This window comes from Castor canadensis, chromosome 14, assembly GCF_047511655.1.
Source record: "Castor canadensis chromosome 14, mCasCan1.hap1v2, whole genome shotgun sequence".
NCBI lineage: Eukaryota > Metazoa > Chordata > Mammalia > Rodentia > Castoridae > Castor > Castor canadensis.
Genome location: NC_133399.1, coordinates 104,587,406 through 104,611,648, shown reverse-complemented (window position 1 = coordinate 104,611,648; position 24,243 = coordinate 104,587,406). Strand labels below are relative to the sequence as shown.

General features: G+C 46.2%; 1 protein-coding gene across 2 annotated transcripts in view; it reads left to right on the top strand.

Annotated features, from left to right (window-relative positions):
- The first annotated feature begins 1,700 nt into the window (after positions 1–1,700).
- Positions 1,701–24,243, top strand: part of Ebf2 (EBF transcription factor 2) — a 186,564-nt gene continuing 164,021 nt past the window's right edge. The window contains exons 1-6 of one of the 2 annotated variants that reach the window (XM_074055191.1): positions 1,701–2,383; positions 4,899–4,959; positions 5,940–6,003; positions 6,242–6,297; positions 6,738–6,811; positions 12,744–12,812. In XM_074055191.1, coding sequence (XP_073911292.1) covers positions 2,253–2,383; positions 4,899–4,959; positions 5,940–6,003; positions 6,242–6,297; positions 6,738–6,811; positions 12,744–12,812 — 455 coding nt within the window. In that variant the 5' untranslated portion in view covers positions 1,701–2,252. Of the gene's footprint in view, positions 2,384–4,802; positions 4,960–5,939; positions 6,004–6,241; positions 6,298–6,737; positions 6,812–12,743; positions 12,813–24,243 lie in introns of both variants that reach the window. The other variant, XM_074055190.1, reaches the window with a different exon arrangement.

Below are 24,243 nucleotides of genomic sequence, written 5' to 3'. Positions count from 1 at the left end.
CTGGCTTTGCCAAAAGAACCCACCGTTAACATTTTCTGACACCTAATTGCACTGCATCGCTCCCCTTACCCCTTTTAGTCCAATAAGGAAGACCAAGCTAGAGACCTGGGGTTGGAATATAAAGTCAACACAGTCCAGAAGCTGGGGTTTCACTTTCTTCCCCCCCAATCAACTACCCCAGTCTCTCGACCCCGACTCTACGCAGAAAGGGTCCACGCCCTTGATCATCTCCCCATCATTTTCCAAGCCAGTATCGGCAGTAGGGAGAGGCCGGTTCTTCCTGAGCGCCATCCCGCCCGCGCGGCCTGCCTGGGGTCGCACTTTGCTCCTGGAGTGAGCTGGAAACGCGCACCGGTCCCTTTCTTAAGAGAGTCGCATTCTCTGAAAGCGCAAGCTTCCTGTCCGTCCAGGCAAACGAGTTGCAAGGTTCTGTGTCCTCTAGTGGCAAACTCTCGTAGTTTCATTTGTGAGCGTTCACTTACACCTAAGGGATCTGGTCAGGAGTCAATTGACACTCAAATCTGAGTCCTAAATCGGGGGAAAGTCTTCTGAATGTAATCCAGGCTTTCGCAAATGCCCTGTGCGTAATGAGGCTGGGAGACTCGGGTGCAGTCGTTCGAACTGAGGAACAGCTGATTGTCTCCTCCACGGCAGATGGTCTTTGAGCACAGATTTGCATTCATTGTCTTCAAATCTGTTTTCGAGCTGGTGTTCTAGATTTCAGCAGCAGATCTATGCACAGATCAGAATACAAAAGAAGAAGCAAGAAAATAACACCCAGCCAGGAGGATTTTTAATAGGCACCGCGAGCCGCCCGGCGGAGTTTACAAAGCCGTCTAGGGTTTCAGCTGTCTGGCGGAGCTGCAGCCGCCTCCCGGCCACCAGCCCGCGGCCAGTACCGCGGCCACGGCGCGCTGGACAAAGTTTCCGCGACTCCCTTGCAGCCCCCCTGCCGCTTCTGTGCGCGTTCCCCGGGGCTTTGGGAACTGGGGAGGGGGGAGAAGGAGGCGCCCGATGGCTTTCTCACTCAGCCTGCAGCGATCTGTCAGCACCCTCTTGTCTGCACGGGTGCGGCCCCGGCTCGCCCCCGCCCGTTCTCCCCGACACTATATTTATTTGAACAGCACTTGAGCCTCGCCCGTCCACACTCCACTCCCGCCTTCCTTGGTACATCCTCTTCTTTCAACAACTCGGGAACCGCACACCAGAATCTGAGGAACTCCGTGAGACTTGGGAGGGCCGATTTAGGGTGATGGGTGCCCTGAGGGAATGTTTGCACAAGACATAAGAACACAGTGGGGTCGCGCTCTCCGCTTCTCCGCAAACATGCACGCAGGTCCAAACCCAGGCTACAAAAACCTGCATCTAGAGGCAAATCCCCGGAAGCTTCCCGTTCCCGAGCCACCACTGCCCCCGTCCCGCAGAACCCTGCTACTCCGCGTCTGCAGGATCTGGGGGAACTCTCCCGCAGCGCGCCAAACGCACGGGGTTCAGGCCAGGACCCGGGGTTCAGGCCAGGACCCGGCGCCCGCAGCTCTCCGTCCCCTTTCACCTCTCCGACTCCCGGCCACGCAGAGCGCGGCGCGCGCCGCCGAAGGACGTCGGCCTGGCTTGCCCGGCGCCGGCCAATCCCGAGCGTCCATGCAAATGAGGCTCCTTATCGGGCCGCGGCTCCGCCTCCTGCGGCCCGGGCTGTAGTAACCATTCATGGGGCCGGCGCGCTGCTGCAGCCCGGCTCCGCGGCGCTTGCATCCACCGCCTCCTCTCGGCTCCGGGTCTTCCCCTTCCTTTTACAACTGATCCTGTTGGGGATTTTTTTTTTTTTTTCCTAAATTGGAACGGTGGGGAGGCGCAGGGAGGGGTGGACCAGGAGGAAGGGGAGAGATTAGGCAGTTATCAATCTCCTCCTGTTTCTCCCAGAACAGGTGATGCTTCTAAATTGTGACCACTTTCTGGAGGCAGTTGTGCAGCTGGAAGGATGCGAGCGACCTAGGGTGGAAGGCCTGAAGCGGCAGATCTGAATTTTCGGAGGATAAAAAACCCCCAAACTTTGACTACATCGATCCGCACGTCCCGCCTGAAGCAAAGGACGGGTTATTATTATTCTTATTTTCCAAGCGAGACCCAAACTTCGGCACTTGTTCCCCTTTCTCGGATTGCTTTGGAGAGGACGGTTTACTGGCAGCGTTGGAAAGTCAGGACAGTGTTGTAAACTAATTTTTAAGGAGACAGAAGAGGATCAGACTTTTTAAATGTTTGGGATTCAAGATACTCTGGGAAGAGGACCAGCTCTGAAAGAGAAATCGCTGGGCGCCGAGATGGATTCGGTCAGGTCCTGGGTCCGGAATGTCGGAGTAGTGGACGCCAATGTCGCCGCGCAGAGGTAAGGAGACCCCTACACAACTATTATGCTCTCAAGTCTCTCGCCGTCTCTCTGTCTCTCCATGTGTCCCTCTTCGCTGCTTCCCACCATTCTCCTTGTCTCTCAACCCCCATCTGTCGCACTGGCCGCGCGCGCTGGGGTTCTCTCTGGGGCGGGTAGGTCGCTGCGGTCAGGGGAGCATTTACCCGGCAGCCAACATTGGAGTTTCTGAACTGCCCGGGTTATTTATATTCCCCCCCCCCCCATAGTCTACTCTTTGGGACAGTGTGTGTGTGTATATATATATATATATATATATATATATATATGCTTAGATAGATAAAAAAATAAAAAAATCCAAATGCCTCGCAGTTCAGCTCCTATTCCTGCGAGCCGACCTTGCCCCCAGCAGCGCGTGAGGACCAGAGCTGGCAGCTGCGGCCGCTGAGCCCAGCGCGCTTCCCGGTTCCTCCTGGGTCCCCTCCGCCCCCAGGCCGCCTGCGAGGGCCTCTCCTCCCGCATCTTACCCGCGGTTCCGAAGACCGGGAGCCCAGCGGCCAGATGGTGGCGGCGACGAAAGGAGCGGGAGAGGCCGGAGCGGCTGCCGGCGAAGGCGAGGCAACCGGGAGCCCTGGGAGGGGACAGTCAGGAAGGTCCCGGATCAGAGTCAGAGTGGGCCAGTCGCACGGAGGCGGGGAGAGAAATTACAGAGAAGAAACAAGACGGAGTAACGGCAGGAGTCGCGGAAGAAGAAAGAGGAGAGGGATAGAGACCGCCGCCAGGCAGCCAGCCAGCCGCCGGGCTCACCAGCCTCCAGTTCTACGGGTCCCCAAAGTTGACTTTGTTTGTGGATGTCCACGTGCTGGGATAGTAAACGTTTGTCCACGGTGCCACCTCATGAAGACATTCCAGTCCCTTTTCCTCACCACCACTTATGAGCTGGGATTTGTGGCCTTCAAGTCCCTGTCTTCGAGAGTCCGGGATGCAAGTCCCAAAGAGCCCACAAACTTCCTCCACGGTTCTTGCCTCACCATCTGCGCTCCTAGCCATCCTGCTTAAGTCACCGAGAAATTACCCCCATTTCCAGACACTCCACGACTCCAGGTGTCCCGGGTAGAGCGAACTGGTCGCCACCCTTGGAGGAAAGGAAGCAGAAGTCGCATGCCGGCTGACCGGCCGACAGCGGTGTCCCCGCGCCCGCCGGAGCCCCGGACAAGCCGATGTCCCAGCGGCTGATGGCACACCGTGGCCTCGGCGGCTTTCAGCAGCGGGCTAGGCACTAGCCGGGATCCAAGCCCAGGGAAAGAAGACAGCCCCGCAGGGCCGGCTCCGCGGTGCACTTCCTCAGCGAGGCTCCTTAAAGACGCCTCCCGCACTCTTCCCTTCCGCAATCAAATAGTTTGTTAAAGTTGAAACACGCAGTCGGTGTTGGGGGGACGCTAGCCAAAATGCTACACCCTTGAAAAGAGTGAAAGTACTCTTGCAGGGGACAGGAGGCCGGAAGACCTCAGCGCCTCGGGGCAGGTCTCGCCATCTGTGCGCTCGCCCGAACCCCAAGTCTTCGGTTCAATGCAATCTGGTGGCCAATTTGGAACTGGCCAAGACAGGTAGCAGGGAGATTGTGCACACACTCAAGGTTCTCCAGGGTGCCTCACGGGTCCCTCAACTTGGGTTTGCTGGGGTTAGCAGCTTGGACTGGCCCCACGGAGAAACACAGCTTGAGTGAGGATCGCCTCGGTCCCAGGCAAGGACGCAGTTTGCGTCTTAACATTTTGGCTTCTCCACGTAGGGGCGAAGGCCTCCAACGTCGGGTCCTCCGCAGTGGCCCGCGATCCCCACTGGTGGTCGCAGGGATTCCGCAGTGCCACTCACCCGGATGGAACTTTTCGGAAGAGCGAGGGAAGTAGAGGGGTGAGGCCTGGGAGGCCAAGACTTGGAATCTGGGCTTTCCACCCGCGCCAGAGGGGTCTCACGCACTGTCTAGTGGTCAGTGGCTCAGACAGGTAACTTCGATGAAGATGAAGGGGTCACTTCTTCAAATGCAAACGAAGTGCTTATTCCTCTAAAGCCAGGTCCCTATTCCCCATTGGGTTCTTACCCAATGGCCGTGCCACCTGGAGAAGGGGATAGGGACTGTCAGATCCCACAGGACACTGGCCATCGGCTGAGGGGAGGGGAACTGCTTTGGATCTAGGCCGGCAGCCGGGGTCCTTCGTTTTCCTTAAGTGGTGGGACACTCCGGGGCGGTGGAAGTAGCCCCAGACTTCAGCTCTGCCTTAATCGAAATTGATTAAAGGCCTGAAAGGTTCATGACTAGGGACCTGGGATGTGGATCCTTGCCCCTCTGCAGTGTTGCTTGGGCATGTTAGTTACATAGTGTAACTTGGTGTCTTTCTCTCTTTCTCTGTGTCCGGTATCCCTCCTGTCTCTTTTTGCGCAGCGGGGTCGCCCTGTCCCGGGCCCACTTTGAGAAGCAGCCTCCTTCTAACTTGAGGAAATCCAACTTCTTTCATTTTGTCCTGGCCCTCTACGACAGGCAGGGGCAGCCGGTGGAGATCGAGCGCACGGCTTTCGTGGACTTCGTGGAGAACGACAAAGTAAGCGGTCTCGGGTCTTCCCCACCCCCAGGCCTAATAACTCCCTCCTTGCAAAGCACTAAAGATTCCATCTGTCACTTGCGACACTTTTCCGCGCGCATCATCAGGGATGATAAATCGAGGCTTCTCACCCCCAGCCTCTAAATCAGTCAATTTCCCCGCACCTCCTCCTGCCCCCACTCCCGCACCTGGCGCTGCAGGACCGCTTGAGGGGGTGCGAATCCAGCCTTGGGATCATTAGTAGCGCGCGGCCATCCACAAACTGTTGACCAAGCGTCCTTCTGACTATACCATAGTTTTAAAAAGTGCATCCAAGTCTGTGACTGCCCTTGTTCGGGCTATTTTTATTATTTTCACGAGCCAGCAGGGGCGGGGTATGTTGATTCAGTACCAGGTTGGAACTCACAGCCCAGCCTCTGCCCACCTCCTTCGTGTCCATTTGCTTCAAAGAAGGGCAATTTACCTAAACCAAAGGAAAACCAGGGCCCTGGCTGGGCCACCTTCCCTACCTGTGCAATAGGAGCTTTGGGATAGCCACGACCCAAGGTCCCTATTGAATCTGGAACTCGGTTCCTGAGCTCTAAGTTTACACCCATCGGGTTTTGGCCCGATGCTGCCCTTCCAAGAATAGGTCCTTTCTCCTTTTTGCGGAGAGAAGCCTGGGGGTTTCCTAAGGATAGAGCCAGATGGGTGGGGTGGGGCCTGTTTAAAGACAGCCTTGGTGCGGTGTCTGGTTTTCACCATGGTGGTGGAGGGTGCGCTTCTGAGGACATCTTAAAAGGGAAGAGATTCGGGGTTGGACAGCGTCAAGTGGCTGCAAGCCTGGGCAAATTTCTGAAGTGGGGAGCACAAGCTGTGCACCTTTGACCCGGAACTGAATAGGGGTTGTTCAAGGTGGCAGAAGGCGGTAGCACTTTTTCCTGTTTCCCTCATTTGGAAGGACTGAAAATCAAGAGAATGAACGCTCTCTGTTATTTCAGGAACAAGGCAACGAGAAGACCAACAATGGCACCCACTACAAGTTACAGCTCCTTTACAGCAACGGTGAGCGCGGGCAGACCACGCACCTTTTCCGTTTTTGGAAGACCCTTGCTGCTGTCGCTTGATGCCACCTCTACAGAGGAGAGGGCAGGGCTGCAGGCAGCTTGGCTTGGATCAGGTGGTCTCTGCTTCCAGAACAGTCCAACCTAGGCGCCTGTTGCCAGACCCCAGGGCAGGACAGGGTTGGGTTGGGTAAGGGGCTTCCCAGTCTTTGATTCCTGCCGGTCTTCATTCCCCTTAGGTGTTCGCACGGAGCAGGACCTTTATGTCAGGCTCATCGACTCAGTCACCAAGCAGGTAAGCCCAGGCCGGCTTCTGGGGTCCCCCTCAACGGACTCTGCCCCCGCCTCCCCAGCTTGTCTCTGACCTCCCTCCAACCCCCGCATGATCTCTTGGATCAGACTTGACCCCCTCTCCCCATCCCTGCACACATCCTCCACTCTGGAAAAAATTCCCCCCCACTCCAATCGTGCTGTTTCAAATCTGACTTGGGAGGGGGGGTGCTGGCCACGGGAGGGGCGAGCAAAGGGCAAAGAGAGGAAACAATTATTGGGAACCCCCCCAATCCCTTTTCGCTAAGAACGAAGGGGGCAAACTTCTCAATTATTCCTCAGACTCTGTGCTGCGCACTGGAGTTCCTAACGAGGTAGTAGATGGGAGAGGGAGGCGACTTTGTGCTTGCTCTAAAGTCCCTTTTTTGTGCCTCTGCCCTGCTCCGTGTCTTCCCTTCGTGGCAGCCCATAGCTTATGAGGGACAAAATAAGAATCCGGAAATGTGCCGAGTTCTGCTGACGCACGAGGTGATGTGCAGGTAAGAGACACCTCTTCCTCGGACTTGGCTGGAATGTTGAGCCGGTGGGCAGCAAACTCTCTTCTCCAACGTGTCCTGGCCTGACCTGCAGGAAGGAAGGTGAAGGCGCAGGGGTGACCTAGTTCCTGCCATCCACTTGACCTCTCCTCCCCTCTAAGGTTGGTTCCTTAGAGCATAGCCCGAAAGATTGGAGGTTCCACCCCTCTGGTGTCGCAGGAGTTCCCTTGGCTACGTGGAAAGCTGGGAAGTTCACCTGCGGGCAGCGCAAAGGCTGGGCGCCGAGCATCTCCAGGCCAGGCTTGGGATCGGTTTGAGAAAGGGACTTCTCCAGAACTCTTCTCAGCTGGAGGCCGGCGACTGCTTGATTCCGTCCTCCAGCTCGGGGTAGATTTCCAGGAGGCCCACTTGTGGAGTTAGTTACTGAGCCAAAGACCTGGAACTCGCACCCTGAGCGAGGGACCAGAGGATTGCGCAGTCCGTTTCCTGGGCGCTTCCTTGCTCCTAGCATCGCTGCGAGACGCGGGGGCGCCTCTCTCCTCCCTTGGGAAGTCGCTTCTTCTGTGACTTCAGGATTTTAGTGTTTCTGAGGTCAGAAGGAACCATCCGGTAGAAAGATCAGTCCTGGTCTCCACCAGTGTGTGGAAGGGCGGGAAGAGGCCGGAATTCTGGATGTGTGGTGTCACCTGCAACTTTTGGAATTTGAGGGTCCCCTTGTGGCAGGCACAGTCTATTGGAGTTCCTACTCCTTTCCCATCTGCCTTTCAAAGACTGGTCCCTTCCATTTTGATCCCTGTGTATTGCATCCCTTCCGCTTGAGTAGAACGTTTTTTTTTTTAATTAGAGAAAATTCATCAATCAAAGTTTTTTGAGTGCCTAGCATGAGACCAGTACTGGGTGTTGAGGGTCCCACCAAAAATGCAAAAGGACATTTCAAGGTCGCCAGGAAGAGTGTGGTTATCTCACTGTAAAATGTGAAAGCCTATTCTGTAGACATATTTTTCCCTCCAAAATCTGATGGAAGAGGAAGTCTCAATTCTTCCTTATCCTGCTCTTCTTTTAGTGAATATTTTCCAAGACCAAGACTTGCTGGGTTTGGATAATTTAAGGCTATCTAATTTGGTTCTAACTATTTTTTGGTCAGCTCTCTGAAGCCCCATCTTCCTCCTCAACCCAATCAGGAAGAAATCAGAACAATCAGACATGTTTGTTTAGGTTTTGAACAACTATTTGAAAAAGCACAGCTTGCCAAATGCAAAGTTCAACTCTGCCAGTGGCCTCTATGGAAGGAGATTGAGGCTTCTTGCTAGAGTAAGTGGGTCAGACACTGGGTGATGGATACATACCCCATTATCCCAGGGCCCTGATAGATTTGTTCAGAAAGAAAAGACTGTCCCAAGATGTACGTGCATGTAATATATAGGTTAAATAGTCAGAAAGCTTTGATTTGGTTGGCTAGTCAAAGGGAAGTTTTAAAAATTCTTCTTCTACACTTTAAAATGTTTTTGTTTGGAGAAATAACCTTCTTAAAGGAAAACAAAACTGCAAAGTAGCCCATTGGCTAATGAATCATATCTAACACTTTAAATAATACTTGCATGCCCCATCCAGCTGGAGTTAAGGCTGACATTTTTATTTTTAAGCCCAATCAAATCCTCCTCATTTTATGCTATTTAAGTAGCAGCATCAATTTTTAAAGCCTCTAGTTTAGTCTGCATTAGTAACACAATATAAAAATTTAATGTACTGTAACTTCCCTGCACTGGAGAGCTGGGAAGATGCTCTGCTATTTTCTTCTCAAACTAGACTTTCAAACAAATATTAATTATAGGCAAATAAATGATCCATTGGATGGGTACTCTGCAGTGTGTGTGTGTGTGTGTGTGTGTGTGTGTGTGTGTGTGTCTGTGTCTTGTGTGTTGGGAGATGAGGTGGGTGCAGGAAAGTAAATACTGGCTGCATCTGAAAGGGAACTTCTCACTCAGTCTGTCAATTAGAGGGGTTGATTCCTCAGGAAGGGAAAAAAGTTCCTTCTCCCACATTTTCAGAGTTGGTTGTAGCTGGGAATGCTGGGGAGAAGAATCAGATGTCCTGTTTGCCAAATCATTATTGCACAAACTTCCTTTCATTAGTGTGGCATTATTTGGCATACCTGGGCACTTCTCGGAATGGTTTTATGTCCTGTAACCTTTTAGTAAAAGGTTCATTAAATTGGTGTTTAGCTTTGAGGGGGGAACAAAGGAAAGGGGCAAAATGAGTCTCTTTAGGAATAACTTTTTCTCCCTTCTCCAATTGTCTGTGCCTTTCTTTTTCCTGCTTTAGTTCATTTTGCCAATTATTAGCAAGGAGAAATCTAGTTGTTATGTTGCTGCCAGCCACTCCTGTGCCCTCAATGCTCAGAGGGTTAAAAGATATTATAATTTGAACAGAAGTCGTCTCAAGGCCTACAGCTGGCTAATAACAGAGTTGTATTGAGTGTGAGCAAACCCCACAGCTGTGACTTTTCGCCACAAGGCGCAGGCTAGACAGGGCTCTGATCAGATGGACCAGCCGGGCAGTGGGGCCAGTGTCTTTATCGGCCAGATGGTGTGAATTTAGACACTTTTGTTATGCAGTCGCAGGGAGGAGTTGGGGAGAAGAAAACAAAACAAAAGCCACCATGCTGTGCGCTTATTTGAGTTTGAAATTAGAGACAGATTTTTGAAAGTTGAGGGTTGAATTTTAAAACCGATTTTGGAGGGGAGAGAGACACTTTCACCTATCTTGAACTGGAGTTGGGCTGACTGGACACCCTCTGTCCAAGGCTGGGGCTTTTTTTTTTTTTTTCTTTTTTAGCCATCTTTTATCTCTCTTCTTTTCCCCTTTCTGAAAGGTGAGAGAGTCAGGGTTGTGATAAAAATTTCTTATTCCCCCTTCTCCTCCCTAACTTGTCTTGTTCATTCTTGGAAGACTCTGTGTAGAGACAGGGAAGAGGCCTGTAAATAAATGGAGGGTGTTTCAAGTGAAATAAAATCAAACCAAGCCAGACAGAGGCACAGAAGGACAGTTTTTGCTTAAAAGGCACCTCAAGCCCCAGGAATAGTTAGGAACACAGTCTTAACCTATTACCAAGTTCATTTCCCCTTGTCTTTGTTTTATTTATTTATTTATAAATTTATTTTCTTATTTCCCAGTCACTGTCAGTTAAAAAAAAAAAACTTCTCAGGAATGTCAGAGTCTTGCCTGTTGGAAAGCTTGTGACCTAAAGTAGAACCTGAAGTTAGCCATTCAGGCTTTGTAGAGCAAAGGGAAGGCAGAAGTGAATCTTCATCTGGGTAATTCAGGGACCAGGGTCCTGGGTGTCATCTATGCCATTGTTTGTGGAGTGTGGGTTCCTAACTGTCTTGGACTCTCCACTTCCCTCTGCTTGTGTTAATCATGCTAGCATGAGGACTGAATACCATTTAAGAATCACACTAAGAACAACTAAAACATATTAATGAGACCCTTCCTTTAAAAAAATAAGGAAAATAATTATTTTGACTAACTTAGTGACCCACAGAAATTTAAAAAGGGCCCAAACTTCTACTATTGTAAGTCGGTGTCTCTTTCTTTTCTGTGCTGGATGTTAACATGAGAGATTGTACTTAAATCTGGTACAGTTGGAAAATAGGATTGGATCGTAAAGTTTCTTTGCATATTCTTTGTTTATCATTTCCTTCCCTGGGTTGCTTTTCCACATCATATTACACTGGCACCAGGCTTACATTTTTATCTGTTTTTCTTTTCCTCCAGAGGAAATCCCCATGGAAAGCAGCTGAATTCAGCTGAGCAATTTTGCAAACTTACTGGACCTCCTTAGAGGTCCATCCTGCACAGACTGACACATCCTGATGGCGTGTGCTCCTGTGATTAAATTGTACCCAGCATTGCACACATATGTGGAGTTAGGCTGACAAACTGGTGATATCAAAGAAGAGGCTAGCTTGAGGTCTTTAGGTAACTAGCATGTATGGGTCTTTTGAAATGGTGTTGCTAAGGGAAGTGGTTTGCCTGAGCAGCTAAGGTATTAGGTTTGACATAGGCAATACTCCAGAAATAGGAGAGGTAGGAGCCAGAAATGGGTCAGGGTTGGAGTAGGGAGGAGAGACAAGGTCTCTGGGAGGCAGGAGTGCAGCTGGCCAGCATTTTTATTGGTGTTAATCTTGGGATAGATTGAAATTTTAAAAGTTAAGACCTAATATAATTTCAAAGGCCAAATATTAGTTGAGAAAGTCCCAGTGGCCAATGCTGGTATTTAGGAAAATTGAGATGATTTTTCTCTTACTTTCTACTAATTTGATTAAATTTCAGAAAGCCTCATTGTGTCTGTTTGATGAAAATATTTAAGCATCCCTCAAGTGTAATTTACTTTCTCAGGGTTGAAGAATTGTTCACTGACTAATCCACACATCCTTGTAGGAGAGATGGACTTTAAAAGCTTTAAAATATTAATTCTGTGGAGAGTCAGAGGGTGAATGGGCTGCCACAATGCCATCTCTGACTGGGCTTGGGCATGTGTTTTTTTTTTTGATCCCTGCTGCCATGTGGGTTCTCTGTGTTTTCTTCCACCATCACCATTTTCTAAGGGCACTCAGAGAATCCCAGTGTGTCATAAACCTTAACCTAGAAAGGCCTCTGGAGACAATCTAATCCAACACTTCCATTTTTCATATAAGAGAGGCAAAGCTTGGAAGAGTTAAAGAGATTTGACTAAATTAGTGCAACTGGTTTAGTGATGAGTTAGATCCCAGAGCCCTGTGGCACTGTACCAGTCCTGAGCTACACAGAAACCATCATGGGAAAAAGGCAGCACTTGTGTCTAGATGGTTATTGTTAACATTTGTTAGATATCTTCTCCCACTGGCATGAATGCTCATGATTTCCCTATAAGCCAGGTCAAGGCTATGTTGAGTGAACAATGCACTCGAAATGAGCTGAGAGGCATTCAGAAGTTTGTTACCTGATAAACAGCAGCCAGACTACATGGTGCTGTGTGGGGAGGTGAGCCCCAAGCTTCCTCTGGCCTTTCCACATTTGTCTATGTATTTTGAACAGACACCTTGGGATTGGAGTGGTTTGCTCCCTTTCAGGCCCTTCTGAGTACTTCCTTTCTGCTGTAATTGCTCTGGGGGCTCCTCTTAACTCTTCCTCTCTGCTAATTCCTATGCATTTATCTAGCCGTCTGTCTACCAGGTACCTAGCACTTTGTGAAAGGGAAGTCTTGGGAAGTAGAATTTTCAGGACTGGGGCTATCATGGGGTCAAGTCCCATTTCTGTTTGGAACTTGGTGAAAATTATTGAAGCTAACAGCCTCTAGCTCCCTACCTCATTTTCTTCCAGTTTTACAATGGACACCATAGTTCTGGTCTTTTTCCTTCACCTTTGGAAAGTGATGCAAATGTGGGAATAAATAAATGCTTAAAGGACTCCAAGTTCTCTAGAGAAAGATGTTATATAAATGAAGTTTATAATAATCCAGGCAGCTACTTGTGGTCTATTTTATACATTTTCCTTTTCCTTCTTTCTTTAAATATTTATTGGGATGTGAAGACCTAAAATATACAATCATAAAGTCATTGTACACCAGCATGGAAATGACCTTGTAGATCTTAAAATTCAACCATCCGTGGTTCAGTTACAAATATGGCTCTTGGGAAAGTTGTTATTTGTGGATAATTAGCCAGCTGGTAAGTCATAGAGTGAGAATTTGAATGAGTATATTTTGGCTTCAGGTTCAGATTTCTAAAAAGAAACAAGACACCATCACAAAATTTGCCCTCAAGCAGCTTACAGTTGGGAGGCTACGTTGGATATATTCATCTTTGTGAATCTTCTTATGTTGTATACTTGTAGTTGTTTATTTCCCTGACCTAACAAATTGCTTTTACTCTTTTGATCCCCTCCCAATGTACAGTCGATGTTGTGAAAAGAAAAGCTGTGGGAACCGAAATGAGACTCCTTCGGACCCTGTCATCATCGATAGGTAAGGGGAACACGTGATTTTTTTTAGATCTTTCTTGGTTTCTTTCCTTCATGAGTCTCAACTCTGAGGACGAAACCCTTGGTGTTGTGCTGTAAAGCTGTTTTCATGTTTTCTTCAAGACATGAAGCTAGTCCAGCAAGGTTGGCTTCTCTTGGAAGAAGTCACCACCTTCCTTTAAGGTCACCCCTAAATGTAGGCTGGGTTCTTTTCCAGGTGCGCTAACCTTAACTTAATAAGGAGTGTGCATGACAAAGGCTGCCATCTCTCCTATCTGACAGTGTGGCTGCAGAAGAACCAGTGCACCCCAAGATCAGTGGCATTCTTTTAATCATGCTCAGAGTTGGCTGCCGGGCCTGAAGTCGATCAATCCAAATTCCCATGTAGGGCCTATGACAAGCTCTCTCTTGCACTGAGGGAGATTCTTGCTACCACAGAGGACCACACTGTGGGTTCTGTGTTGTATTCAGACTGGGAAAGAGTCACTAGGACGAGATACTAATTCCCTGAAATGCGATTTTAGGTATCCTCAGCTGTCTGTTTTTGTGATTGGAAACAGAACTTACAAACCAACGAAGAAATACCAAATTAACTTCCAGCAATCATGTAATTTTTAAGAAACCCCATATTCCCACCCCTAATTTTTTTCTCTTTCGTTAAAAAACAGAATAATTCCCGATTGCTTCTTTCTTTGGGTTTTCGAGTTTCTAGCCAGGTTCTGAAATGGATTGGAGAGACCACAGTCTCCAAAGCTCTTACTTCAATATTCCAGTGAATTCTCAGCTGGGAGAATGGAACCTCTGGCACTCTTCCCAGAAAGCCAGCTTGGTTTCTTAGAGGAAGTATAGCATAGCTGTAAGGAAGTAAGGAGGCTGGGATTCTGATCCTGTCCTCACTCCTGACCTTGCAAAGCACTTAGTGTCTCTGTTCTCATGGCATGGTGATGGCTGGAGGGTGCTGCCTGCTGCTGGAGGCATCAGGAGGCCTCTGAAATATCCACGCACACTTTCGGTGTCCTCAGATGCCGGGGAGAGGATGACAGGCAAGTGGAAAATATTCATTGGATGTGTACAGCACCTTTACTGTTTTATGGAGCTGTTGGGGTTTCTTTTGGTATTTCTGAAAGTGCAGACAAGCTTAAATATTCAGACTTGTAAGGAGTGTTTAGAGTCATTCACCTTCCTCATTTGGCAGGTGAAAAAACCAAACACCAGAGTGTTTGGTGATATGATTTGCACATACGGTGTGACAGAACTGGCACTAGAATGCAGTTGTCCTTACTCAAGCTTCTCTCAAGGTCACAATCTCATTCTCCCATCACGCTTTGTGTTCTAACTGATGTGTTGGGTCTGCTGATTGCACACGGCATCATCACCTGCTTCTCAGGATGCCCTTGCCATCTTCTAGGGAGCAGCCTGGATGTAGGGCCTGTCCCTTCCAGGGACACTGAGCACACTGATCTTCACCTAGTCTTTTCCACTGACTTAAGCTTCTCTTTCAAGAAGGTGGCCTAACCTCATGATGGTTATGTCTCTTCTTATAATCAACACTTCATAAAGCATCTTTAGGAACGCAAAGCGCCGGTCTACACATCACATCTCACTCACACCTGTCCTACTGACTCTGCATTTTGTAAAGAAAGAAGTTCTTTCTTTACAGAACTCCATGTAACCTGCATCCACAGACAAAGCTCATATTTTCTTCTGGGCAAGACACATGTTACATGTACCAGAGGAAGGAGTCCTTCTGCATCTCTGGAGACAAAAGATTTTCATATTAGGTGGCTTCATAGTTTCTGCTAAAATGCCTTAAGTTCTTCTGAGAAGGGAGAAATTGCATTCTGGCTGCATCTTATGGAGTTTTATGTGACTGTGGCATTTACTTTTACTGTCCTCTGCACAATAAAACAGCCTCCACATCACTTGAAAGATGTGTTAGTTTCAAAATGTTGTGCGTCTACACATGGAAACATACGTACCAAAGGGTACCATAAATTGGCCAGCATCAAGTTTTAAGAGACTCCATTTTATTATGAACACGTGCATTTATTTGCCTTCCTTATTGTAGGCTATTGCTTGAATATATCATTTTCTCAGCCAAACTTTTTCTGATTGCTCCCGAATGTCTCTTAGGCCTACCTTAGCTTTTTACCTTATTTTTGGAAGCAAAAGCATATAAAATCAGAATTCTGTGAATTGGGGGTGGGAGGGGTGCTTGTGTTGTTCAGAGTTTGAGTTGTGCATTTGGTCACTGCAAACGTCTGCCAACATGGAGGTGTTGTGGTCCTCTGAGAGGACCACAAATGGGTGCAAAATATCTATTTCAGATTTCTTCTTCTTTGTCCTTGTTCCTGTAATGGCTGGCCACTAATTATCTCCTCCCCTTTCTCACCCAACCTTACCAGATGCAGTTCATTTACACCATCTCTCTTGGAGTCTCCTCCTGTCACAGGCACTCTCCACTCTGGCTCAAGGGAGCTTGTTTATACCCTTGGAGTTGTGTGTTTGTGGAGGGGAAAGGGAGGCTTCAACTTTTCACTCCCAAGGACTCCTTTCATGTTTACCTTAGTGATCTCAGGGTTTTGCAAGATTTTGCCTTCCAAACTGCAATGAATATTGATGCAACAGTTCTTAATTAAAGATCTATAATAATCAAAGACCTATAATAGAGTGGGAAGAAAAAAATTCTCATTTCAGTTATATCTTTGACGTCACCAATGGCCAATCAGGGGCTTTGATCAGGGCGGGACAGCCAGCATTAGCACTTCAACAAGAGACTTGTAGTTCAAATGCAAAACACCTGGCTTTGCAAGGCGCCACGTGACCAAGGGTCAGCCAGTATCAGTTTGCAACTTGCTTCTTGAAATATAAAAAATAGCTTTTGCCACTATATGACTACTTTTAAAAAACATTGGTTTTTACAATAAGGGGGTCCCCCATCAGGCAATTAGTTCTCTGCTACACAAGACTTAGCCCCAAAGTTGGAGGTTTCTCTTCTCGCTAAATTGCTTTCTGCCTTGATCTCTCAAGAAACATTAATTAAAAAAAAAAAATTTCAGCATGATTTCGTGAATTCTTGGGCAACCATGTCCTTCTCCAAAAAGCTAGGCCAACATCCAGTCTAGCAGGACTGCTGCCATGTCTCAGTCCCGAAAAGTCCCTCTCTTCTGTATTAAGATGTGGTCCCTGGGCTGGGATGTAGCTCGGTGATACAGCGCTTGCCTAGCATGCACGAGGCCCTGGGTTCGATTCCAGCACCAAAAAAGAAAAGACAAAAAAAAAAAGATGTGGTCCCTGAGGTAGGAATAGGGTTCATTAATTTTGAGTGTAAAAATCCAAAGCCCCTATGTGGAAAAATCACATCACATCACAACACATCACAACATAACATAACGAAATAGATGAAATGCAATCCTTCAGTCTACATCTAGTGTCTAAGAAGACCTGTGTGGGAAATAGAAATAAAAAGCTCAAAGTGATTTCCATTTGTGGTTTTAAGAGGGAAGTTCTGTCTCATCCCCACTTATCATGGGCTGAGGTCTTCAAACTCTTCTCTCATAGCTTCCTCTTTTTGAAAATTATTTTTTATTTATCAGACATTAATCATACGAGGGGATTTCATTGTGATAATTCCATACGTGCATGCAGTAAGCCACGCCCCCGTGCACCCCCTTCATTACATTCCCATTCTCCCTCTCCTCCCCTCTTTTGAACGGTGTTTGGTGGGAGTCATTATGGTAGCTTCTTCTGAATGTCTGCTGAGTCCCTGGGGCTCAAGGTAACTTGGTGGTCCGTGGGAAAGGGATTTTTAGGGGCAGTCTCTAAAAGTGTGGGAGAAGGAAGAAGGGTTCCTGTTGTTTCTGCCCTTGCAGAAGCCCCATGAACAGTCAGATGGATGCAGAGGATACGATTTTCTTTGTAGGACTCCCCTGCCCCTGCATTCTGGTTGGGTCTTTCCATGAAAGAGCAGTTTCAATCTGTATCTCACATGCTAAAGCATGCCTTTTGTCTTGGGGCATTTGTCTCATATAGTTCTGAGGTCTCTTCCCAGGAGAACCATTTTAAGTGTTGATGTGGTTTTGTTTATTTTCTTTTTCAAGAAGCCAGAGGAACAACAGAAGGACCCTTATTCAAAAGGCTTCCTCAAGAATATCTGGACTGTAAATTGCCTATCTGGTGCAATGGGCAATACATTTCTGATATTTTCTACCTTTTTTTAAAAAAAGCTTTAATTGCAGTAAAATATCCATAGCATAAAATTTATCATCTTTAACATTTTTAGGTTTGTCATTCAGGGGTGTTAAATTCATTCTCCTTGTTGTGTCACCTACCACCATTCATCCATAGAATGCTTTTTATCTTGCAAAATTGCAACTCTGAAATTACTAATTGGCTCCCCACTTCTTCCTCCCCCGTTCCTAGTCCCCACCATTCTACTTTCTGTCTCAATGGACCACATGTAAGTGGAATCTTACACTTTGTTCTTCTGTGACGGAGTTATTTCTCTTGGCATAATGGCCTCAAGGTGTCTGTGTTAGAGCAGGAGTCCAAATTTCCTTCCCTTTTAAGACTGAATGATGTTCTATTGTATGTATGGACTACATTTTGTTTGTCCATTCATCTGGTTATACATGTTGCTTTGACCTTTGGGCTATAGAAACAGTGCTGCTTTGAACACGGTGTACAAATATCTATTCGAGTCCCCATTTTCAATTCTTTTGGGGATCTACCCAGAAGTGAAACTGCTGGATCATATGATAATTCCACTTTCAATTTTTTGAGGAACCACCATGCTTTTTCCACAGTGGCAGCATTTTATATTCTTACCAACAGTGCACAAAGAGTTCCAATTTCTCTATATCCTCATCAACACTTGTTTTCTGATATTTGTGTAGTTTCTGGCAATAACTATCTGATACAGGTGATTATTTATTTTAAATGATGTTTTCTCCTGCTGCCATCTTGTAGGCAGTCTTCACTCTAGTTGCTCTCAGATCTGGTCCAGGTTTCTCACTGGCCCTTCCCCTGCTACCTGGCACAGCTGCTTCCTGCCTCTCTCTGTTCACAGAGCACCTTGTTCCTTTAAAGCACATGTTTGGATCTTCTTTCCTCTGGATCATTCTTGTTCTTCCTCTCCCAAGTGTGTCACTTAATTTTAACCAAATGCTGTTTGTGGGATGTGAAGTTTTAGAGCACACCTGTGGGGAGTAAAGCCTTTGTCATCCTGCTGTTCTTGTGAGAGAATACTGAATCCGTTCTGTACACTTGGAGCTTTTCCTTTCGTTAATTTATTGGATTAATTTCTTACTGATTCCTGATTTGTAGTGTTGATTCTGTCTCAACTCCCACTGTGTCCCTTTCACCCCAGAGATGGTATTTGGGCAGTCACTGGGATTGAACGCTAGATCAGATTTGTGTCTGCAAAGCCCAGCAGATTCCTGAAGTCCTCAGTCATTGAGACTTTCAGCCTGTGACCTTTCCCTCCATTTCCCCAGACAGGGACAAGCCAGCTAGATCAGTAGTGACACCCCTGCTAGTACAAATATTTATCTAACACTTAATTGGCACTTATTGTGTGCTGGCATTGTGCTAAGCAATTTGTGCTAATTAAATAACCTTCTAAATTAATCTTTGATGGTTGATAAAAATCTCAATTTTATGCAAGGAAAAAAAAAGCAGTCTTAAGGAGTTAGGTAACTCGGCCAAGGTCATATAGTCAATTTCAGTGGTGAAATTGGAATTGAGTCAACTGGTAGAAGTCACAGAGGAAAATATTTGGGTATAGTAGAAGGAAGAATGTTCCAGAATTCAGAGCCCCTCAGAGAAGGAAGAAAGTTCTGGTGGCCATGATCTGTAGGGACATGAATGGGAACGGTGGTGGTGTGGTGAGGTCTGTCTTCACTGTCATTGGGCATTGCTGGCCCCGATGTGTTCTTAACTCTGGGACTGTGTAAGTCGTATCTGAGTGTGTGGCAGGTTTGCAGAGTATCAGTGTGACTGAGAGATGGCACAGTGAAGCGGAAAGGCCCTGGGAGTAAGATCAGGACCCGGGCCCCAGCTCAATCACCCACTGGCTGTTGGTATGAGTTGCGTCTCTGAACCTCAGTTTCCCTATCTGTGAACTGAACTTAATGGGTTAGTGGGTGACCTTTCTATATATTCTAGTTCTAATTTCTCTGATGTGCAGGCATGCTAATTCATCATCCTTGCTTATCAGTAATTTATAGGAGCTATTAATACCTACGCCTTTTCTGTCCAGACCCTTCATCTCCAGGGTGGGGAAACCCGGCATTGTGAAAAGGCTATAAAAGCCTGGTTCTGGGCTTTTTTTTTTTTTTTTTAATGAAAATTCTATCCCCTCAGGGAGGGTTTAGATTTTCTTACTAAAATCCAGTGATTATCCCATGTGAACACTTTATCCTTTTATGTTTTCCTTTTGTCATTTCCTAGCAAAACCTTCACAAGTTTCTTAGCCATTTCAGGGAGATACAGGTGGGAGAAGGGACTCCGCTATTTCTAATGTAGAAAAAAATAATGTCCCTATGGTTGAAGTGCTTCACTGGCTGAAAGACTCAGTCATTTCCTTCAAGAAATGACTCTCCTTATGATCGGCAAGGTAGTTGCAAATGTGTAGCACTTCTAAAAAACTAACCCCACTTCTGTAGCTGGGTTAGTTTTTGTGGTGCTGGGGTTGGAACCCAGGACCTCACGCACGCTAATCACCTGCCTTACCACCTAACTCCATCTCCAGTCCTGGGTTAAGTTTTGAGCCTCAGACTTTGCACTTGTTAGGCAAGTGTACTACCATTGAGCAAGGCCCCCAGCCCTTTTGGTTTTTGTTTTTGAAATAGGGTCTCGCTAACTTTCTATCCATGCTGGCCTTGAATTTATGTTCTTCCTTTCTTTGTCTCCCCTGAAGCTGGAATTATAGGCTTGCACTGCCATGCCAGCTCCTGGGTTCAGTTTTTAAGAATTATACTTATTCCATTTGGCTGACCAATCTCTCTAGATTTGCAGAGCTTTAGCATTTGACGCAACCTTGCTTAGTTATCTACAAATGGGGTCCTTCCATCATTTATTCACTTAGTCATTTCTGTGTGTTCAGCTATTAAGCAAATATTTATGAATTCCTGGCAGTGAAAGATCAGCAGGGAATACAACAGATCTGGTTCCTACTGTCATGGAGTATGCAGCTTATATAATCACAAATAAATGTGTACTTACAAACTGAAAAGTGTTGTGAACATAAGTGGATGTCAGGTAGGTTCCAACTTTCTAGGCCCTTCACTTCATCCTCCATGAACCTCTGATGCATTGTACCAACCTTGAGTGTTTCTTTTTCCCTCCTTTTGCACGTGCCATTTCTACCTGGAATATTCACCTGTGCTCTCTGCAGTACAAGCCCTGTCCCTTTTTCAAGATCTAGTTCAGATCCTGCCTTGTCAAAGTTATCAATTCTTGAAATAAAGCCTTTCCACTTGACATTTATCACAGATACTCACCCTTGTTTGGATATCAGGCTATCGCTATGTTTTTTCCTATGTGTGTTTGCCTTATATTCTTAGATATCTGACACCGTATGTCATTTAAGTCTTGTCTCCAATAGTTATGAGTTATGTGACAGTGTTAATGATACCATCTCTCCCCTCCAGTTGTTTTGTTAAATACGTGAACATCTGTAAGATGCCTACATGGTACATGACAGAATTAATGCCTGTTTTTTTGTTGCTGGTTTTCTGGTACTGGGGTTGAACCTAGGCCCTCACTCATGCTAGCCAAACACTGCATGATTGAGCTACAGTCTCAACTCTAAATGCTTTTTAAAAAGCCATCGCAATGACCATCCTGTACCTCCGAGTGTGTCTGTGCAGCTTGGGTATTACAGATACTCAGTGAATATTAGTAGGCGGATTAATCTCTGATTGCTAAGCATTGAAGACTTTGGCTGCCTGAAACCTTTACCACTTCAAATAGGGACTATCTTATAACTGCTTGTACTTGACATTTGCTTAGCATTCTTGTCCCAAGTTGCAGATAGGTACCAAACCTTGTGAAGAACAGAGATCTGGGATTGTAAAGTAGAATGAACCCTTATTTGTTCAGGAACTATGTCTTGGGGTTATATTGCATCATGGACTTTGCACAGTACTCTTAGGGATAATAAGATCAATCGAATATAAAGCTTCCCTTTGGGAGTTTCTAGTTTAGATGGAAAATCAAAGGACATGGAGTATAGAAAGTGTCACCAAAGAGGCACGGATAAATACTGGGGATAGACATGAAAATAGAATAATAAAACCCATTAAAATTGGTTAAAAAGAGGGACAAGAAAGAGTAACAGAAGGGGGTAAACTTGACCAAAGTACATTGTATGAACGTATGGAAATATCACAGTGAAACCCCTTTGTACATTTAATATATGCAACAAAGAGATTAGAGGCCAGAGTCCTGTAGCCATGAGGGACTTGAGATAGGTCACGTAGTTTCCCTCTGACAGTTTCCTCTGTGCGTGGGGCTGATAATCACCTACCTTATAGGGCTGTGTGAGGGGAAGAAATTAAATATCTTAATAATGTGCTTAATAATGCCAGTGCATAGAAGGGACTCAGCATATTTTATGTTTACAGTATGAAAAGATAATTTTGTTGATGAAACACTCAGTTAGTTTTTGCAGTCTGACAAAAGAGAAAAAAGAAAAGCAAAACCCGTGGTAGATTTACAAGGTGAAAGTGATGTCCCTCTTGGTGTAGGTGGTGTGGTGACAGTTGTAACTTGGACAGGCTCAGTTGAGGCTGAAGGGCATTCTAGGAGGAGTGTGTGTAGCAGAAAGCATGTGAAAAGGAAAGAACTTCCCGGATGTGCTCACAGTTATAGAGATGTATGGATGTATGCAAAGAGGAGCAGTGGGAGAAGTTGGAATGATTATTTGGGCGAGATTTTGGGGGGCTTTGTATGCCCATGCAAAAGTATTTTGACATTACTTTATTGGTGATGGGTAGGCGCTGTTTCATGCTCAGGCCGGCTATTTGGATAGATAACTTTGAGGATGGATTGGAAAATGGAATGGAAGTGGAGGAACCTATTATTAGAAAGTCAGTTTTTCCCTGCCAAATACTCCAGTGTGTCACTGGAAGTGCAAGTTCCATTTCTTCCCTCTCTTCAGCCCAGTTTCCTCCCCACACATATCCACCACTGCAAAGCTTTTGCTGATGTTGTCACTTGTCCCCCTGTGTACACATCCCCTTTGTTCACTCGGAAGCTCCAATCCTTTGCAAAGAGCTGCTGTTATACCATCTGGTGATCTGTGAATTTTTTAGTAGGCTGGATGTTTGTGAGAATGCAGAGATTCTGAGGCTAGCATCCAAACCATTTCTGAGTAGTTCTTTAGAAAAGAGGAGAAAGACTGACACTAGTTCCCTGTTCCTAACATGCTTTTATCCAAAGTGCTTGTTTAAGTTCCCTGGATTGATTTCCAGGGGAAATCAGAGGGCCCACTGGATGTTATGGAGTCATGCAGAACAGATAAGGTTTTGCTCCAACTTCCAGCTTCTGCCTTAGAAAACTGTGCGATGTGATCAACCAGCAGATTTGCCAAGAAGTGGATGAATCACCATGAGTAGAACAGAGCTCTGGGATTGTGTTTTGTTGCAAAAAAGAAATAGATATTTATTTCTAAAAAAGGTGTTCCTTCCAAAAGTTGTCTACCTGGCTTCGGAACTGGGAAAGTACGATAAGACTACATACTTACCCAGAGAGAACTTTCTAGAACTTCGAGCCATTTTTTTTTTCTATTTGGGTAAACAGGGCTGAATAACTTCTTTTGGGTTTATTTTTGACCTAGCAAGAGTCTAATAAGCCAAAAGGTTGGGAAATGAGACACACATACCAAGGAGATGAGAAGGAAATCACCCACGTGACTTACAGATTTAGGGTTCTACACACTAGGACTTGAAAGATTATTTGTTGATTAAAATGTTGTAAGAATTGTCCTGTTCTTCTCATTGACCTACAAGGAACATAGCTGAGTGATGAGAACTTGATACCTATTGTTGGCCAGCCTAGACCCAAGTCTATGAGGAGTCAGTACTTCATCAGTTAAACGATTGTCCTCCAGGAAGATTTTGTTCTAAACTGAAAATTTCCAATAAAAGAGAACTTTCTTGGCTTCCTCAAGACCACCAAAACTGGTGGGAAACACTGCAGCTACTCCTGCCTAATTTTTTGAGAAGGAAAGAAGGAAGGAGTTCCTAATTCCACTGATAGGATGCAGAGATGGTCCGTTGGATCCAGACCAGCACGAGATAATACCTCTGCTTTTTAAGGTCCATAAGAAGCCAGGACATTTTCAAAAGAAAACTCACAGGATGGTGGTGAGAGGAGGCCAGAGCTACTGTATCTCTGAATCTGCTACTTCTACCTGGTCCCTCCAATAAAGCCATGAGGTGGGTCCCTATGGAAACAAGGTGAACGTTTTGTAAGTGACTGCACAGGACATTTTCCTGATTCTTTAAAACTATGTACATGACTCCTTTTAGTTCAGAGGACAGAACCTGCTTGAAGGTCAACTATTTCAGAAGCAGTGTAGCAGGTCAAGGACTTAACTGGGACTACAGTCAAGCTCTGTAGCTCTCAGAACAAAAGCGAGGTGGTCCGTGCAAGCAGAGGGGCAGGAGAAGCAGCGAGATTCCTGTATTTGTTGTACTGAATTACACAGCCTCCAACTGCACTGAAGGGTTGGGGCATGCATCACCTTCTAAGTATGTCCCCTGGGGCAGATGGATAGTATTTTACTTCACTGTAGTCAGAGATTTTGTTTGTAGCTAGTTTCTTCGGTGCAAAAGACTTTTTTTTACTTTAGAAGAAGTAAGTATATATAGGACACAGATTTATAACATGTGGGCTGAGGATTGCAAGAGGTTATTATTCTTGCAATACAGTAATGACCGGAGTGAATTCTGGCATCAGAACTGGTTTTGACTCATCCTCTGCCATTCTTTTGTCCATCCGTCCATCCATCCATCCACTCATCCCCCCATCCACCCGCTCATCCATCTGTGAGTGGATAGCATCTATCCATCCATTTCCTCCTCCCTCTCATTGAAGAGTTGCAAATAAAAATACAGGATACCCGTGTAAACTTAAATATCAGACAAACCTTTTTTTGGTAAGTATATGTGTATCCCAGTTAAATTTGAATTTAAGGTAACAACAAGTTATTTCTCAGTATTAGTCTGTCCACACAATATTTGGGGTAAATTTATGCTGAAAATTGATCCGTTCTTTATTTGAAATTCAAAGCTAACTGGGCACTATGTTTTGTCTGGCAACTCTACTTGAATGCGTTTCCATTTCTCCTCTGAAGAATAGAAAAGTAACATCTGACTCACCGGCCTGCCAGGGAGAAGGGTGATGCATGACCCCGACTGCTGCAGAGC